The 19,741-nt window shown below is 48.0% G+C and overlaps 1 protein-coding gene across 1 annotated transcript in view; it reads right to left on the reverse strand.

Moving 5' to 3' along the window:
- HPSE2 (heparanase 2 (inactive)) overlaps window positions 1-19,741 on the reverse strand; it is a 419,309-nt gene that overhangs the window by 36,727 nt on the left and 362,841 nt on the right. The window contains exon 10 of the mRNA XM_068257797.1: window positions 7,459-7,604. Coding sequence (XP_068113898.1) covers window positions 7,459-7,604 — 146 coding nt within the window. The remainder of the gene's footprint in view (window positions 1-7,458; window positions 7,605-19,741) is intronic.

Raw genomic sequence — 19,741 nt, forward strand, 5'->3', positions numbered from 1 at the left:
CACTCCTCCAGGACAGGGAATGGAGAGGTCGACACTGGCAAAGGAGAAAATTTGGGAGATTTCCCATTGACAATTTGAAAAGGCGCATAACCAGAGGACTCATTCCTGAGATTGTTATGTGCGAACTCAGCAAATGGTAGAAACTCCGCCCACTGGTGTTGGGCGTCCGCCACATAACATCTCAGGAACTGTTCCAAAGATTGATTGGTCCTCTCTGTCTGGCCGTTGGTCTGTGGATGGTAACCTGATGAAAAGGACAACGACATACCCATCCCCTTACAGAAGGCCCGCCAGAACCTAGAGACAAACTGGACCCCTCTGTCTGAGACAACATTCTCTGGAATGCCGTGTAATTTAAAGATATTTTGAATAAAAAGATCTGCTAATTTTTGAGCAGTAGGGAAACCACTCAAAGGCACAAAGTGGGCCATCTTACTGAATCTGTCTGTGACCACCCATATGACAGTCTTTCCATTGGAATCTGGAAGTTCTCCCACGAAGTCCATGGAAATATGTGTCCATGGCTCCTGAGGGGAGGGCAGAGACTGCAAAGTTCCAACTGGAGCCAGTCGGGAGGGTTTGCTCCTGGCACAGACGGTACAGGTCTTAACAAATTCCTTGCAATCTTGTTGTAGAGATGGCCACCAGACAGATCTACACAACAATTCTTGGGTTCGGGTAATGCCAGGGTGTCCAGCATTCTTGTGTCCATGAAACAACTGCAGCACTTTGGGACGTAAAGTACAAGGGACATAAAGAACCCCTCTTGGTTTCCCTTCTGGCACTTCTAATTGAAAAGGACTTAAGAGGCTAGGAAGGTCTTCAACTATCTCAGTGGCTGCCAGGATGATCTCTTTCGACAGAATACTTTCTGAGGAAGGAGATGGAGCAGTTTCAGGTTCAAAACAACGAGAAAGGGCGTCCGCTTTAACGTTCTTACTCCCTGGTGTGAATGTAATTATAAAATTAAAACGGCAGAAAAAGAGAGCCCATCTAGCCTGTCTGGGGGTGAGTCTTTTAGCTTTTTCAATGTACTGTAAATTTTTATGATCCGTGTACACAGTAATTACATGCTCCGCCCCCTCTAACCAGTGGCGCCACTCCTCAAAAGCAAGCTTGATGGCTAATAATTCCCTGTTTCCAACATCATAATTTCTCTGGGCAGGAGAGAATTTTCTGGAAAAAAAAGCACAGGGATGAAGCTTGCCCTGAAGTCCTGAACGTTGAGACAATACTGCTCCTACTCCAACCTCCGAGGCATCCACCTCCACTATAAATGGGTAAGCAACATCTACATGACGTAATATGGGAGCAGAACAGAATGCCTCTTTCAGAGAGGAAAATGCCACAACTGCTTCTTCTGACCAATGAGTGGCATCAGCCCCTTTTTTTGTCAAATTAGTAAGCGGAGACACCACCGAAGAGAACCCCTTGATAAATTTTCTATAATAATTTGCGAATCCCAAGAATCTCTGTAGTGCTTTAAGCCCAGATGGTTGTGGCCAATCCCTTACAGCAGAGACCTTTTTGGGATCCATGGACAACCCTGATGTAGAGATAATGTAACCAAGAAAGGCAATCTCCTTTACCTCAAAAACACATTTCTCTAATTTCGCAAACAATTGATTCTCCCTGAGTCTTTGTAACACATACTTCACATGTTGGCGGTGTTCCGTGATATTTTTAGAAAATATTAAGATATCATCTAAGTAGACGATTACAAAGCGACCCAGTACCTCCCTAAAAATCTCGTTGACGAACTCCTGAAAAACTGCAGGAGCGTTACACAACCCAAAGGGCATCACCAAGTATTCGTAATGCCCCTTGGGAGTGTTGAATGCCGTCTTCCATTCATCTTCCTCCCTGATACGGATCAAATTGTAGGCCCCCCTTAGATCCAACTTAGTGAAAACAGAAGCCCCGGGAACCTGTGTAAATAAATCGTCGATTAGCGGTAGTGGATACCGATTCTTAATCGTGATCTTATTTAGACCCCTGTAGTCAATACAGGGGCGCAAACCACCATCTTTTTTCTGAACGAAAAAGAATCCCGCTCCTGCAGGAGATCTTGAAGGGCGGATGAAACCCTTCTGCAAATTCTCCTGAATGTACTCGTCCATGGCCAATTTTTCCGGGGACGAGAGGTTGTATAGGTGGCCCCTGGGTGGCATGGTTCCTGGTTTCAAATCTATTGGGCAATCAAAAGGTCTATGGGGGGGTAATTGATCTGCTGCCCTAGGACAAAAGACATCAGCATATTCCTGATATTGTGGAGGTACTCCTTCCACTTGAATCTTAGTAGAACACAAAACTACATTCTGTAAACAATGTTGTGTACAATAAGGCGACCAAGTAGTCAACTGCCCATTCCCCCAATCAAACTGAGGAGAATGTAATCGTAACCAGGGCAACCCTAGTATCACCGTAGAGGTAGACATCTTTAGAACGAAAAACTGTATGACCTCCCTGTGCAGAGCTCCCACTTGCAGCGAGAGGGGAGGTGTCTGACACAGTGGGGACTTTCCTTGCAAAGGAGTGTCATCAATCGCTGTAACATATAAATGTCTTCCTACCGGAAGTACAGGGATATTTAAACTTAAAGCAAAGCTTAAATCTAAAAAGTTAGCTGTTGACCCGGAATCTACAAATGCTGTGGTAGGAAAGTTCTTCCCTTCCCAATTTAGGGAACAGGGCAATAAAATTTTTTCTTGTTTTGGAGGTAAAACAATTCCGCTTAGGGTGGTACCCCCTACCACACCTAAGCCGAGGAGTTTCCCGACTTCCTACCACAGTTTTGTGCAATGTGGCCCTTTTCCCCGCAGTACATGCAAAGACCCTCTCTGCGTCTTCTTGACCTTTCCGCCTCCGTGAGGCGCCCGTGGCCTAACTGCATCGGCTCCTCAGTCTCAACTGCTGCCGAGCTACTGGCCCCAGAAGTCCTAGAGTACATGGGGTACCTGCCCTTCTTGTTGTACCTCAGACGCCTATCTATTTTAATAGACAGCGTAATAGCCTCATCTAGATCTTTGGGTTCCGGATGACTAACCATCACGTCAGTTACTGCTTCTGACAACCCATCTAGGTATCTATCCAAGAGTGCATATCGCTCCCATCTAGAGGACACAGCCCACTTCCTAAACTCTGACGCATACTCCTCAGCAGTACTGCGTCCTTGTCTAAGGTTTTTGAGCTTACGTTCGGCCGTGGCGGCACTATCTGGATCATCGTAGATGACCGCCATGGCCTTAAAAAACTCCTGGACAGAAGACAGAGCAGGATGCTCATCAGGTAAGCCATAAGCCCACGTCTGGGAATCTGCATGCAATAGAGTCTTGATAAGAGTGACCTTCTGAGCCTCGGTTCCCGAGGACACAGGTTTCATCTCAAAGTAAGACAGCACTCTGTGACGGAAATTCTGGAAATCTGACCTTGTGCCTGAAAATTTCTCAGGAATGTTCATTTTAGGCTCGCTAAGAGCCGGGGGAGGTAGAACGTTAAGTGGTGATTGCAACCTTTGGACAGTCTCATTTAACTGAGTAATCTGAGCCTGCTGTGCAGTTACAGTAATCTTCAGCTGTTCTAACTCTGCCCTTACAGTCTGAAGCTGGTTTATCACCCCCTCCATCTTACTTCTTTATGGTCTGTGTTTCTGTAACGATTGGTGTCAGCAAGAGGCACAAATATCTGATTAAGTGGTGATATACAGAATCACCACTAATGCAGATATGTTAGAGTGAAATAGTAAGTATCTTCCTGATGGTAAATCAGCGGAAGGCTCACTAACACGGTAAGTGCCTGAAATGATCTACTCAGACCAGTGTCACACCCCGAACCTTGATTATTGGGGATCCGCAGTATCGCCAACAATACAAGGATAGACCCGATTATATAGCAATCTGCGGAATTGCTAATAATGCGGGTAGATGTAAAGCAGTGGACACACGAACAACATGAAAATATACAAAGCAGTAAATATTCACAAAGTTGTGGAAATATCCACCACACGGCAATTCCTCAGAGGTGTGGTTACCTCTGAATGGGAACCCCGTGTGTGAGATCCCCCAAAGTGGCAGTGGAGGAATCTCGGCCTCTGGCAGTAACGGTCTGCTAGGGCCGGCGTCTCAGGGAGGCAAGCCTCAGATAATAACCCAACAGTAGGAGACGTTCCACTGAAGGGAGCAAGGTCAGACAGAAAGAGGTTCGGCAACAGTACAGGCGGCAACAGTACAGAGACGTGAGACGAGAGAATAGTCAGGAACCAAGCCAATAGTCGTTAACGGTACGGGCTGGCAGAGTACAGAATCAGGAAGCAGAAGAGAAGTCAAGACAGGCACAGAATCATACACAGAGAATCAATAACAATAATAATAATCTCCTAGTCTAGGTGTGAAGTCCTTGGTTTCAACACCTGGGATCTAGTCTAAGGTCTGAGTGCTGACACAGGGTATCGCAAACACAGACAAAGTGTGACTGAAAAGCACTTCCTTATATACTGCCTGGGAGAGAAGTCTCCACCCCAGGCAGCAACCAATCAGAGCAGGCTAAAATGTCAGCTGACCTCCAGGTCAGCTGACACGCTTTCTAAGAGTATAAAGGCGTGTCTGGTGTGCGGCCGCACCCCCTAGAGGCAAGATGGCAGAACCCTGGTGAACAGCATGTTGGTGAGTTTGGAGCAGAGTGCTCGGACGGGTGTGCGCAGCGGATGCGGACGAATTTCCGCATCCCGCGTTGGAAGGTCCGCTTGCCGGACTGGATGCGACCATATTTCCGCAATCCATCCGGCGTTGCAGATTTTTCGTTACAGGTAGTCAGTACTCCAAACATGAGTACTGCTGCCATGGATACAACAATTCATGGATGTCCTCAAGTTGAAACAGAAAGATCATTTTTAACATCATTAAAATACAACAACAATTTATCAATGTAGCACACCTGAAATGAGAGGGATATGGAGGCTGCCATATTTATTTCCCTTTAAATAATGCACATTGCCTGGCTGTCCTGCTGATCCTCTGCCTCTAATACTTTTAGCCATAGACCTTAAAGCGGAACTGTAAATAGTTTTTAAACACAGTGTTTCACTTACCTGGGGCTTCTGCAAGCCCCCAGCAGCCGCCCTGTCCTGCGCCGATCCTGCCCGAGCCTCCATTCTGCCTCCGCTAGCTGCTTGCGGTTCCGCCGCCGGGCCACTGCGCCTGCGCAGCTCTGGCCACGCGTAACCTTTCTTTGCGTCCCCCGCTATTGCACAGGGGAACGCAAAGAAAGGATACGCTTGGCCAGAGCTACGCCGGCATCGACTTACAAGTCTAGGAACGGACCGGCGGCGGGAGAGCGGAGGCTCGGGCAGGACCGGCGCGGGACAGGACGGCTGCTGGGGGCTTGCAGAAGCCCCAGGTAAGTGAAACACTGTGTTTAAAAACTCTATACAGTTCCGCTTTAAACAAGCATGCAGATCAGATGTTGACTTAAGTGTGACTGGATTAGCTGCATGCTTGTTTCAGGTGTGTGATTCAGCCACTACTGCAGCCAGAGATCAGCAGGGCTGCCAGGCAACTGGTATAGTTTAAAAGGAAACAAATATGGCAGCCACCATATCCTTCCAGCTTCTGGTGTCCTTTATTGAAATTGGAATTTCACAATAGTTATCATTCTGAAAATGTGGCTTCTGTATTGTTAAAGACTTTTTCAGTTTAACAGGAGAGCAAGAAAATGTGGGGTTAACAAAACTTGCATGTCAAAAAAGCAGAATATTACAAAACAATATTATTAACAAATAAAACAAAAATAAACAAACTATACATTATTACTTTTTGTAAAGACAGAGTTGCATAATGTCAGATAGGTACATCGCTAGTTTGGTGGAAAAAAAGACATTTGTCCATCAAATCCAACCAGAACAAAAATAAATCCAGCAAAGTCCCCATTATCCAGAACTCAGGAAGTCTCAACTAACCGGCATCCCTGAGGGGTAACAGGGACTTTGCTTTTGACATTTTTTGAGGCTTTTAAAATACTTACCGAGCCTCCAGCGATGTCTTGCAGCCTTCCTGCCGCACCTAGCGGTTTCAGACGTCCGTGCACGCAGATCGGTAAGTCACCTGACCTGATGAGGGTCATGTGACACTCCGGCTTGCGTGCACAGTCGTCAGAAACCGCTAGGTACTGAAGGAAGGATGCAAGACGTCACTGGAGGCTTGGTAAGTATTTAGGGGGTGGTTTGTGCCTTTTTTGGCCATTTGCTTAAAGGAACACTACTAAACTTAAGGTAGCCATACACTGGTCAATTTGTCATCAGCATGAAACCGTTCACAATCTGTGGTGGTGGTGCTGCCGCCGCTCCCCCCGCCCGCATACATTACCTGCTCCGCCGGCGCGACTCCCCAGGTCTCCGCTGTCTTCTCCGCTCTGGTCTGGTCTGGTCTCTGGCATGCTTCACTCTTCCTGTCCCGGCAGGAAGTTTAAACAGTAGAGGGCGCTCTAATGTTTAAACTTCCTGCTGGGACAGGACGAAGTGAAGCATGCCGGAGACCAGACCAGACCAGAGCGGAGAAGACAGCGGAGACCTGGGGAGTCGCGCCGGCGGAGCAGGTAATGTATTGCAGCTGTATTGCATCGGTCGACGGGTACTCAACGCCGCTAGCGATGCGCTTCCTACCCACGGGCGATCGACGGTAATTTCCCGGCCCGCACGGAGCAATCGACGGGATTGATCTATTTCGGGACTAAATAGATCGAAATTTAGCGTGTAGCGTGAGCAAAGTAACAGCAGATTCAATCCCAGTGATCGAATCTGCTGTCGATCGGCAGGGAATCGGCCTAGTGTATGGCCAGCTTAAGTGTTTTAAAATAACAATGTTCAAATAATGTCTTAGTAGCTGTGTAAACATTTTCCTACTTTTCATGTTAAATATCAGAGGCAAAAGCTGTAATTCATTGTGTGTGGGTTTTAGTTCAGTTGAAATGTCTCATTTGCATAGGTAAATCTCTGCAGTCTGACATGCTAAGAACAGTGTAATATTGAAGCAGCGTTCACATACTATTACAAATGTTTATATTGCACATAAGATACATTTCCTCTGCGCTCTGCAGACAGCTCTGCGAGCTTTCTCTCACACACAGGGTTAACAGATGTATTGTGAGGGAATCCCCCTCCCCTCATGGTTCACTCAGTGTCAGTTTTGGCTTCACTAAAGTGTGAAAGTAATTAGATAACAGTAAACAAAGAGATAAGCATACAAATGTGTACACCAGTACTTAGGAGCACTTTCCAAACTATTCCAATTGATAAAAAGTGTTAATCGGTGGTGTTCCTTTAAGCAACCAGCAAGCACATGTATATGGCATTAGGCGATCCCAGCTGGTGCTGGATACCCAGGACTTTGCTGTAAATAAGATTACTTTAGCATGCGCTGTGAGGCTAGGCAGAAGGTATAGTAGGGTCACAGCGTCCCATCTTACTTGCGGTGGCTGGTACAGTGGGCGTAGATGCGCAGTTTGTCTCGTATGACTTTCCCTGGGCGGGGCTTCCTCTGGATACCGGCTACATGAACGGCCAACACCTTCCGTCCCACCAGCCTCTTAAACAGCATAGAGAGCCAGTAATCCTAGAATACAGAACAGTACATTCAGTTAGGCCCTGTTCATATTATGTGCGTGTGGAAAACGTGCAGAACGCATTTAGTAAACGCACTGGAAAAACGCATGCGTTTGTATGCGTTTGTACGCGTTTTTGTAATGCGTTTGTATGCGTTTTTCCTTATGCGTTTTTGATCATACCTGGAAGAGGTGTATACCAAATGTTTTTTTTTTTTTTCTTGAAGGATGTCAGCTACACTTCCGACGAGAAACGCACCTCCGAATACGCATACAAAAACGCATGCCATGCGTTTTTAGTGCGCGCCCATTGACTTTCATTATAATGCGTTTCTGTGCGCGACGCACAGAAATGCATCCAACTATGCGTTTCTGCCACGCATACGTTTGCCACGCGTATATGTGAACGAGGGCCATACCTTTGCATTGATTTTTCTGGCCCTCGCAAAACGCACACAAAACGCGTACCTTAAAAACGGACACAAACGCGTGCAGTGTGAACGGGGCCTTACAGCTAAATCTGCTGTGGAAAATTCTACTGCCAAATGCCATGATTACCTCTGCAGGAATTTAAATAGTTACCTGATGATGCTATTTACTAATGGATTGTACACGAGTCTGTCATTGTTTACATTTTCTTACTGCAATTTATTAACAAATTGAGGATGGAGACCTGTACTTGACTATAAATATCAGCCTGTCTGTGCAAGAGCTGCAAAACAGCTTCCCTGTGCCAGAGCCGGGACAAGGTCCTCCAGCACCCAAGGCTGAGACACCAAAGTGCACCCCCCATCCCTCCCACCCCAGCCGTCACACACTGATTGCTATTAGACTAAGAGGGCCACAGGGCCCCCAACACCTTAATCTCTAGTTATCTGGCTTGCAGTTACTGCCATGCATCCCCTTTTCTTATTTCTCTCTGCTTCTAACACAATAGGGGAATGATAGCTGAGTGAGTTGTGCGCCCCCTCCTACACTGTGCCCTGAGGCTGGAGCCTCTCTCGCCTCTGCCTCAGCCCCGCCCTGCGCCCCCTCCTACACTGCGCCCTGAGGCTGGAGCCTCTCTTGCCTCTGCCTTGGCTCGGCCCTGTGCGACTGCACGGCCACTTTCTGTGGCTGGGTGAAGTTATGAATAAATAATACAAAAGGGTTTTAGGAAAAGCTTCAGTGACACCCCAGTCTCTCAAAATAAGGTAAACAATTTTATTAGGAACTTTAAATGACAATATACAGTATATATGACATCTTACGATAATACACTAGTTTATCATATGTGACTTGCTTGTGCATGGCTGCAATGCTACATTATCATCCAGGCTGCACAGAAATGTGCACAGAGGAGCAGACTATCAGTACCTGTGCCTGCATTCCCTCCTCTACAATGCCAGTTGCCTGGCTGTCATGCTGAGCTATTGACTTTAGATCTTGATAGGGATGAGCTAGAACCAGGGGCGTAACTAGGCCCCACCGGGCCCCCCTGCAGATTTTCTGAGCGGCCGTTTTGTGGGTGCTGGAGGGGTGGCAGCATGAGGGGAAAGCCTTGCCCACAGTCGGCGGGGAGAGGGGTAGTTCCCCCCTCTCCCTCACCTCGGGGCTCTCCCCTCTGCGCTCCCCTCCAGCTCGTAAGTGTGTGGGGCTGTGGTGGGCAGCGGGCAGATACATACCTGCTTCCGTGCGTTCCATCGGAGACTTCTCCCTCTAGCGGCTGACGTCACTTCCGGAAGTGACGTCAGCCGCTAGAGGGAGAAGTCGTCGATGGAACGCACGGAAGCAGGTATGTATCTGCCCGCCGCTCGCTGCCCACCACAGCCCCACACACTAAAGAGCTGGAGGGGAGCACAGAGGGGAGAGCCCCGAGGTGAGGGAGAGGGGGGAACTACCCCTCTCCCCGCCGACTGTGGGCAAGGCTTTCCCCTCATGCTGCCACCCCTCCAGCACCCACAAAACGGCCCCAAGCGGGCCCCAGGGGGGGGGGGGGCGGGCCCCCCCGCGGGCGCAGGGGCTGCAGGGCCTATTCCTACGCCCCTGGCTAGAACGCCTCTGACTGTCTCACAAGTATTTCCTCAAAGTTTGTTGTTTTGATTTTCAGCAAAACATTTTTGTGAATTGCATTGAAGTCGATGGTGCTGATTATATTTGTTAATGGCTAAGCCCTCATACAAGCTATAATAACCACTAAATTTGCAAAAAGGAAGAAGGGGCTGCACATGGAATGGAACGGTGGCTGCTGTACATGGATGTTGCACATGGAAGAGGGGGCTGTACATGGAATTGGAGGGGCTGCTGTACATGGATGATACACATGGAAGAGGGGGTTGCACATGGAATGGAAAGGGGGCTGCTGTACATTGATGTTGCACATGGAAGAGGGGGCTGTACATGGAATGGGAGGGGCTGCTGTACACAGATGATACACATGGAAGAGGGGGCTGCACATGGAATGGGAGAGGGGCTGCTGTACATGGATGATACACATGGAGGAGGGGGCTGCACATGGAATGGGAGAGGGGCTGCTGCACATGGATTATTACACATGGAAGAGGGGGCTGCACATGGAATGGGAGAGGGGCTGCTGTACATGGATGTTACACATGGAAGAGGGGGCTGTACATGGAATGGGAGGAGGCTGCTGTACATGGATGATACACATGGAAGAGGGAGCTGCACATGGAATGGGAGGAGGCTGCTGTACATGGATGATACACATGGAAGAGGGGGCTGTACATGGAATGGGAGGGGCTGCTGTACATGGATGATACACGTGGAAGAGGAGGCTGCACATGGAATGGGAGGGGCTGCTGTACATGGATGTTACACATGGAAGAGGGGGCTGCACATGGAATGGGAGTGGGACTACAGTACATGGATGTTACACACGGTAGAGGAGGCTGCACATGGAATGGAAGGGGAGCTGCAGTACATGGATGTTACACATGGAAGAGGGGGCTGCACATGGAATGGGAGGGGGCTGCTGTACATGGATGTTACACATGGAAGAGGTGGCTGCACATGGAATGGGAGGGGGCTGCTGTACATGGATGTTACACATGGAAGAGGGGGCTGCACATGGAATGGGAGGGAGGCTGCTGTACATGGATGATACACATGGAAGAGGAGGCTGCACATGGAATGGGAGGGGGCTGCTGTACATGGATGTTACACATGGAAGAGGGGGCTGCACATGGAATGGGAGTGGGACTACAGTACATGGATGTTACACACGGTAGAGGAGGCTGCACATGGAATGGAAGGGGGGCTGCAGTACATGGATGTTACACATGGAAGAGGGGCTGCACATGGAATGGGAGGGGGCTGCTGTACATGGATGTTACACATGGAAGAGGTGGCTGCACATGGAATGGGAGGGGGGCTGCAGTACATGGATGTTACACATGGAAGAGGGGGCTGCACATGGAATGGGAGGGGGCTGCTGTACATGGATGTTACACATGGAAGAGGGAGCTGCACATGGAATGGGAGGGGCTGCCGTATATGGATGTTACACATGGAAGAGGGGGCTACACATGGAATGGGAGGGTGCTGCTGTACATGGATGTTACACATGGAAGAGGGGGCTGCACATGGAATGGGAGGGGCTGCTGTACATGGATGTTACACATAGAAGAGGGGGCTGCACATGGAATGGGAAGGGCTGCTGTACATGGATGTTACACATAGAAGAGGGGGCTGCACATGGAATGGGAGGGGGCTGCTGTACATGGATGATACACATGGAAGAGGGGGCTGCACAAGGAATGGGAGGGGCTGCAGTACATGGATGATACACACGGAAGAGGGGGCAGCACATGGAATGGGAGGGGCTGCTGTATATGGATGTTACACATGGAAGAGGGGGCAGCACACGGAATGGGAGGGCGCTGCTGTACATGGATGTTACACATGGAAGAGGGGGCTGCACATGGAATGGGAGGGGCTGCTGTACATGGATGTTACACATAGAAGAGGGGGCTGCACATGGAATGGGAAGGGCTGCTGTACATGGATGTTACACATAGAAGAGGGGGCTGCACATGGAATGGGAGGAGGCTGCTGTACATGGATGATACACATGGAAGAGGGGGCTGCACATGGAATGGGAGGGGCTGCTGTACATGGATGATACACATAGAAGAGGGGGCAGCACATGGAACGGGAGGGGCTGCTGTACATGGAATGGGAGGGGCTGCTGTATATGGATGTTACACATGGAAGAGGGGGCAGCACATGGAATGGGAGGGGCTGCTGTATATGGATGTTACACTTAGAAGAGGGGGCAGCACATGGAATGGGAGGGGCTGCCGTATATGGATAATACACACAGTTTAGAGGAGGCAGAAACATAAATTGGGCCCTGGACCTTCTGCATGCTGCCTGTAGCCATCATCCCCTCCCCTGTGCTTCCTATAGCCATCTATAACGAAACAGACCACGTACCTGCAGTATTGGAGTCTGAAGTGTGGAGGGCAGCGGCTCTTGCAAGTCACCCCACAGAACCTCTGAAGTGAGGACAGAGTTTCTGGGAGGCAAAGGGCAGAAGCGCTAGCAGACCAAGCGGCGTGACCAGGATGAATCTGCAGCACTTCCGCGGGCTGAGTACGGGTGTGCAATAACTCAGCAACCGATGCAGTAGTTGGATAGTGAAGCAACAGCGTAGTCTTGATCCTTTTCCAGAGGTCAGCAACGGAGCGGGTTCTCATACAGGCCAGGGTCGATAACAGAGCAGATAGTCGTCCAGAGCAGGAATCGGTAACAAATCGGGTAGTCAGACAAGCAGAGGTCGGTAACAAGGCGGGTAGTCGTAACAGGCAGAAGTCGGTAACCAGGTAGGCAATCATATAACAGGAATACAGGAACAAGGGCAGAGTCAAAGCTCACGTCACGGGAGAACCTCTCACTTGCTGCAATACAACAGCACTGAGGCCATGTTCTCTTTGGACTTATATAGGCCGTTTGACGCATGGCCGCGTCAACGCGTCCAAACGTACGCGTGCGCGTGCATGCGTAATTACGTCATGTACACGCGGACGTCCCTCCGCAGCGCGCCTGCGCAGTACACTCAACCCGCGCCTTCCGGCGCTGAGGCCAATGCCACCGCGCATGACGCGAACGGACGCAAACCGCCAAGACCCCACGCCTAATGGAGCGGTGGCCTGCCCCAGGACGCACGCGGACATCCGTTCGTGTCAGCCGCCGAGTCCGTACAGGTAGGTGACCGTGACAATGCCCCCCCCTAAGGGGCAGCCTCCGGATGCCCTGAGGTGCTGGTTTATCAGGATATTTTTGATGAAAGGCTGTTATCAGTCTGTTGGCATGAATATTGGAGACAGGTTCCCATGTATTTTCTTCAATGCCATACCCTTTCCATTTGATCAAATATTGTATCTGCCTGCCTCTTCTCCTGGAATCAAGTATGGCCTCTACTTCGTATTCTTCCTCATTTTCCAACACCACAGGAGGAGGTGGTCCTATGCCACGATCAGGAAATGAATCCAGAACCACAGGTTTCAACAAGGATACGTGAAATACTGGATGTATCTTGTACGTTGCAGGTAGTGTTAATTTATATGCTACCGGACTTATCTTCTTATTTATAGGAAATGGTCCTATAAATTTTGGTCCTAATTTCCGAGAAGGACCAGGAAGTCTTAGATTAGTAGTAGATAACCACACCAGATCTCCTTCTTCCAACACCAAATCCCCTCTTCTATGCAGATCAGCCTGTTCCTTGTAGCGCTCCTGTGCTTTTGACATCGTTTCTTGTAACAGTTTATTATTCTGCGTAATCAATTTGGCCCATGAGTCGGCTGCAGGCACCAAAGTTTTGCTATTAACATCAGGTATAACTGTAGGGTGAAAACCATAATTGGCAAGGAAAGGTGATTGATTGGTTGAAGCGTGAATTGAATTGTTGTAGGCAAATTCTGCCAGAGGTAAAAGTTGAACCCAATCATCTTGAGAGTAACTAATAAAACATCTTAAGTATTGTTCCAGAGTTTGATTCGTCCTTTCTGTTTGCCCATTAGATTGTGGATGGTAAGCGGAAGAGAAGAATAATTGGATGTTCAGAAGTTTACACAGAGCAGTCCAGAATTTTGATGTAAACTGCACACCCCTATCTGATACAATATCATTGGGTATGCCATGTAGTCGTACGATCTCTTTAACAAAAATTGTTGCTGTAGACTTGGCCGTGGGTGTCCCTTCCATCGGTAAGAAATGAGCCATTTTGGAAAGGCGATCTACCACCACAAATATGGAATTATAACCTTCAGATGGTGGAAGTTCCACTATAAAATCCATTGAGATTGAGTGCCAAGGCCTTGGAGGTACTGGTAAGGGTTTCAACAATCCCCATGGTTTAAGCTTGGATCCTTTACATCGGTTACAGGTTGGGCAGGATGCTATATACTTCTTGCAGTCAGTCCATAGTCCAGGCCACCAATAGGATCTTTGGATTAACTCTGCTGTCTTAAGACTACCAAAATGTCCCGCTAGAAGATGGTCATGGCATAGCTTAAAAACTTGAACTCTGAATTTTTCCGGAACAAAAATCTTATCTTCAAAGAACCATAATCCTTCTTTCTGAGATAACTTTGATTGGACATTATGAGGTGGAGACAGTTTTTCTAACTTAATATTTTTAACTAGATCTGATTGTAGTAACAAGAAATGCTGGCTGGACAAGATGGTAGTGGGTTCCTCTTGATCATTGTCTTCAGGAAACATGCGAGACAATGCATCCGGTTTCCCATTTTTATTTCCTGGCCTGTATGTTATATGAAATGAAAATCTTGAGAAGAAAAGTGCCCATCTTGCTTGACGTGGATTTAATCTCTTTGCAGTTTTCAAGTATTCTAAATTTCGATGATCTGTAAATATCAAAACAGGATTAGCAGCTCCTTCCAACAGATATCTCCATTCTTCGAGGGCATCTTTAATGGCCAACAATTCCCGTTCACCAACATCATAATTCCTCTCTGCAGAGGATAGTTTTCTTGAGAAGAAGGCTACTGGGTGCATTAGAGACTTTGGGCCTTGTCTTTGTGAAAGTATAGCACCAATTGCTGATTCAGAGGCATCTACTTCAAGAATAAATGGTAATGTTGGATCTGCATGTTTGAGGATCGGGGCTGACGTGAACAGTTGTTTTAATTTGTCAAATGCCGTTTGAGCGTCTTGATTCCAGAAAAAATGTTTCTGTTGTTTTGTAAGTTGCGTTATAGGTAAAACGATGGAGGAAAAATTTTTGATGAATCTCCTATAAAAGTTTGCGAATCCTAGGAACCTTTGAACCGCCTTCTTATCCACAGGTGGAGGCCAATCCTTGATTGCTTGAACTTTATGTGGGTCCATAGTAAAACCTTCAGCGGAGATTACTAATCCTAAGAATTGGATTACTTCTTTGTGAAATTCACATTTTTCCAGTTTTACATATAGATTATGTTGTCTTAAACGATTTAAAACTAATTGCACCTGATTACAGTGTTGTTGTTCAGAGGCAGAAAATACCAGGATGTCATCAAGATATACAATAACAAAGTGATCCATCATATCCTTAAATATATCATTGATGAAGTGCTGAAATGTAGCTGGTGCGTTGCATAGTCCGAATGGCATAACCAGATATTCGAAATGTCCGAAGCGGGAACGGAATGCTGTCTTCCACTCATCACCAGCACGTATTCTTACTAAATTATATGCCCCACGCAGATCAAGTTTCGTAAAGATCTTTGCTTCTCTTAATCTCTGAAACAACTCTGGGACCAATGGCAGTGGATAGCGATTTTTGACCGTCACTTTGTTCAATTCCCGATAATCCACACAGGGCCTCAAGGATCCATCCTTCTTTTGCACAAAAAAGATTCCAGCTCCGGCTGGAGACCTAGATGGCCTAATAAACCCTTTTTCTAAATTTTCATGGATATATTGCTTCAGCGCCTCCTGCTCAGGGTCTGACAGTGAAAACATACGCCCAAAAGGGATTGGAGCGCCAGGTACCAAGTCAATTGGACAATCATAGGGTCGATGTGGGGGAAGTTGGTCAGCTTTCTTTTTGTCAAACACATCCAAAAATTGATGATAACATTCTGGTATATTCTCAGCATGAAGGGATACATTCAACAATGGACCAGTAGATTCCTTGTATTCCGGAGTACAACATTCCCCACAATAGTTGGATGAGAAGATAACGGATCCTGTGGCCCAGTTGATAACGGGATTGTGGGCCTTAAGCCAAGGAAGACCCAGGATAACAGGATACATAGGAGATGAGACTAAGTCCAAACGAAGAAATTCTTGATGTTGGGTTGAAATTGTGGTTAGGATTGGCGAGGTTTCCATAATAACAGGTCCTGAATTGATAGAGGATCCATCGGCGAGATGAATATGTAATGGATTCTTCCGGTTTTGCAGAGGGAATTGATGTTCAGAGGCAAACATTATGTCCAAGAAACAGCTGCAAGCTCCTGAATCGATAATAGCCGAGGTGTTAAGGGTTTTTCCTGGAAGCTGAAAAGAAATGGGAACAACACAGTAATTAGTAGGATCGGTAAGTGTTTCCGGGATATAAGTAATGTTAGGCTTATTCTTACCCGCAGGTTTCACAGGACAGGTTCTCACAAAGTGACCGGCTGTGCCACAGTACATACACAAGTTCTCTCTTCGGCGGCGCTGTCTCTCCTCAGGACTTAATGAGGAACGAATTAGTCCGAGTTGCATGGGTTCGGGCTGATCTGAGGGATTAGGGGGTGTTGTCATTGGAGGTGGGTTCCAGAAGAAACGAGAGGTGCTACTCTTTTCCAGTTGTCGTTCCCTAAAACGACGATCAATCTGTATGGCCAGTTGAATTAATTCTTCTAGAGTCCCAGGAATGCCTACACGAGCCAGTTCATCCTTTAAACTTTCCGAAAGACCCAGACGGAATTGATGGATTAGTGCAGATTCATTCCAGGTCGTATCTGTGACCCAACGTCGGAATTCAGAGGTATATTCCTCCACAGGCCTCTTCCCCTGACGGAGGTTTCGGAGCATCGCCTCTGCAGTAGCCACCCGTTGTGGATCATCATATAGTGAAGCCATAGTTGTAAAGAATGCAGCCACAGAATTCAAAGCTGGGTCTTGTTTTTCCCGAAGGTTATGGGCCCAGGATTGTGGGTCCCCCAGTAGTAGTGAAATGACAAACCCCACCTTAGTATCTTCTGTAGCAAAGGTGCGGGGCTGTAATGAAAAATATAGTTCACAGGAGTGACGGAAAGCTCTGAATTTTGTACGATCTCCGGAGAATCTCTCAGGTATTGGTACTCGAGGTTCTGAGGCAGCTACAGCTGCAGCTGCAGGGACTACAGGCAGAGGGGCTGCATTTACAGGTCCTACAGCAGGAGGAGCAGTACTAGCAGGCAGAGTTGATAGCTCGTTTAGTCTAACTTCCAGACGGGTATAGCCAGCTTGCAAGTCTTTAAAGGCATCGGTGAGTGTCGCCATTTGTGTATATAGGGCGTTTAGTACCCTTGCTGCCTCCTCAGACTCCATTCTGTGGCTGTTGTATTTTATAACGAAACAGACCACGTACCTGCAGTATTGGAGTCTGAAGTGTGGAGGGCAGCGGCTCTTGCAAGTCACCCCACAGAACCTCTGAAGTGAGGACAGAGTTTCTGGGAGGCAAAGGGCAGAAGCGCTAGCAGACCAAGCGGCGTGACCAGGATGAATCTGCAGCACTTCCGCGGGCTGAGTACGGGTGTGCAATAACTCAGCAACCGATGCAGTAGTTGGATAGTGAAGCAACAGCGTAGTCTTGATCCTTTTCCAGAGGTCAGCAACGGAGCGGGTTCTCATACAGGCCAGGGTCGATAACAGAGCAGATAGTCGTCCAGAGCAGGAATCGGTAACAAATCGGGTAGTCAGACAAGCAGAGGTCGGTAACAAGGCGGGTAGTCGTAACAGGCAGAAGTCGGTAACCAGGTAGGCAATCATATAACAGGAATACAGGAACAAGGGCAGAGTCAAAGCTCACGTCACGGGAGAACCTCTCACTTGCTGCAATACAACAGCACTGAGGCCATGTTCTCTTTGGACTTATATAGGCCGTTTGACGCATGGCCGCGTCAACGCGTCCAAACGTACGCGTGCGCGTGCATGCGTAATTACGTCATGTACACGCGGACGTCCCTCCGCAGCGCGCCTGCGCAGTACACTCAACCCGCGCCTTCCGGCGCTGAGGCCAATGCCACCGCGCATGACGCGAACGGACGCAAACCGCCAAGACCCCACGCCTAATGGAGCGGTGGCCTGCCCCAGGACGCACGCGGACATCCGTTCGTGTCAGCCGCCGAGTCCGTACAGGTAGGTGACCGTGACACCATCCTTCCATACATCTCCAGCAGCTGCCGCCACACTGAGGCAGAGGCCGCTTTGATGCGGATCATCTCTGGAACTGGCCACAGGCACAATGTTGTTGTAAAATTATTAATAGCATTTCAAGCTTGGGAACCTGGAAGCAATTAGTGCCTAATGAGTAGCTGTGTCTGATTGTTCTTTTTATTGCAGCAAGTGCCGGCTACACAGCTGGATAACATGAATACTCTGCCAATCATTAGCAGAAACTCAGCACATGATTTCCTTCTGCTTGTTAACTGAAACTCTTACTCCCTGGTGTTAATACGCTCATGATTATTTATTCCTGCGATCGCGCTCATTAGCTTACACAGCCCTGTTTGTCGGCGTGGTAATAAATGGACTACGGCCTCTATAGTGGAATATACTGGACTGTAATTGGCGCCCAGGCTAAGATTCAGTAAAATAAATGGCACAGTTTTATAATTTTTACTAGTGTATTAAAATACCCGGAGCAGGAGGCTGAATGTGTCGAGGGAAGACTTTGGGTGTGAAATTTCTTTTTAGTTCGCTGACTCCGGTAGAGGCACTTCAATAGCACAAATTATAATCTTTAAAGAACTGAAATGAGAGGGATATGGAGGCCGCCATATTTGTTCCCTCTTAAAACAGTACCATTAGCCATGCTATGCCAGGGGAAAAACACATATATAAGTAGATAAATACTTGATCTACTTACATAACACATGTATTGTACTGTCCACGCTCTGATTTCAGTGAATGTTATATAGTAAATGACGAGAATTCTGTTCCTGGTGGGAACCATGTCTCCTGCCCACAGTTTAGGCTAAATCCTGATGTCATTTCTGCCCTTTACTTTTTTTTCTTTTAACCTCCAATCGCTGAGTCGCCTCAGCCTTGCTTGTAAACAGCTAGGCAGGGAAATAAATGGAAGAGGAGGAATATATTATAGATAAAAAGAACCCCCAGCATGCAACTGTTTGGCACTGACTATTAAAGGGCCAGTGCTCCTTAAGTATGTGATAACTCCAAATCATAACAGCAGAAAAAGTTTTGCAAGTTTTAAATGCAGGATTAGCATCTTTATCACTTAATACACTCAGGCTAGCTGCTGTTGAAATTTGATTTTTATGGTGACAATACCGCTTTAACCACTTCTGCACCATGTGGTTTTTTGCTGATCGGTGCTGCGTGGGCTCTCCAGCCCAGAGCACAGATCAGATAGCAGCCAGGCCGATCAGATTTCCCCCCTTTTTTCCCCACTAGGGGGATGTCCTGCTGGGGGGGTCTGATCGCCGCCGGCTGCTTGCGCTTGCAGGGGGGGGCTCTTCAAAGCCCCCCTCCGCAGCGCTTCCTGGCCTCCTTCCCTCCCTCTCCCTCCCCCTGTTAGCGGTGCAGGACGGAATTCCGTCCTGCGCCTGATAGGATAGGCTTCTGCCCATCAGATGCCGGCGATCCCCGGCCAATCAGAGGCCGGGGATCGCCGATCTCCTCTACGGTGCTGCTGCGCCGTATACATGTAAACACCAGGGAAGATCTTCCCCGTGTGTTTACATTTACCCTGCGAGCCGCCGATCGGCATCTCGCAGGGTGTTCACGGAGACACCCTCCGGGAACTGACATGGAACGGCCGCTCATACAAGCGGCCGTTTCCATGGAATCCACTTCAGGATTCAGGGGCGTACTTATGCGTACGCAGAATCCTGAAGTGGTTGAGCAATACCAGTTGCCTGGCTATCCTGCTGATCCTCTGCCTCTAATACTTTTAGCTACAGACCCTGAACAAGCATGCAGCAGA

This window comes from Hyperolius riggenbachi, chromosome 10 (genome assembly GCF_040937935.1).
Source record: "Hyperolius riggenbachi isolate aHypRig1 chromosome 10, aHypRig1.pri, whole genome shotgun sequence".
Lineage (NCBI taxonomy): Eukaryota > Metazoa > Chordata > Amphibia > Anura > Hyperoliidae > Hyperolius > Hyperolius riggenbachi.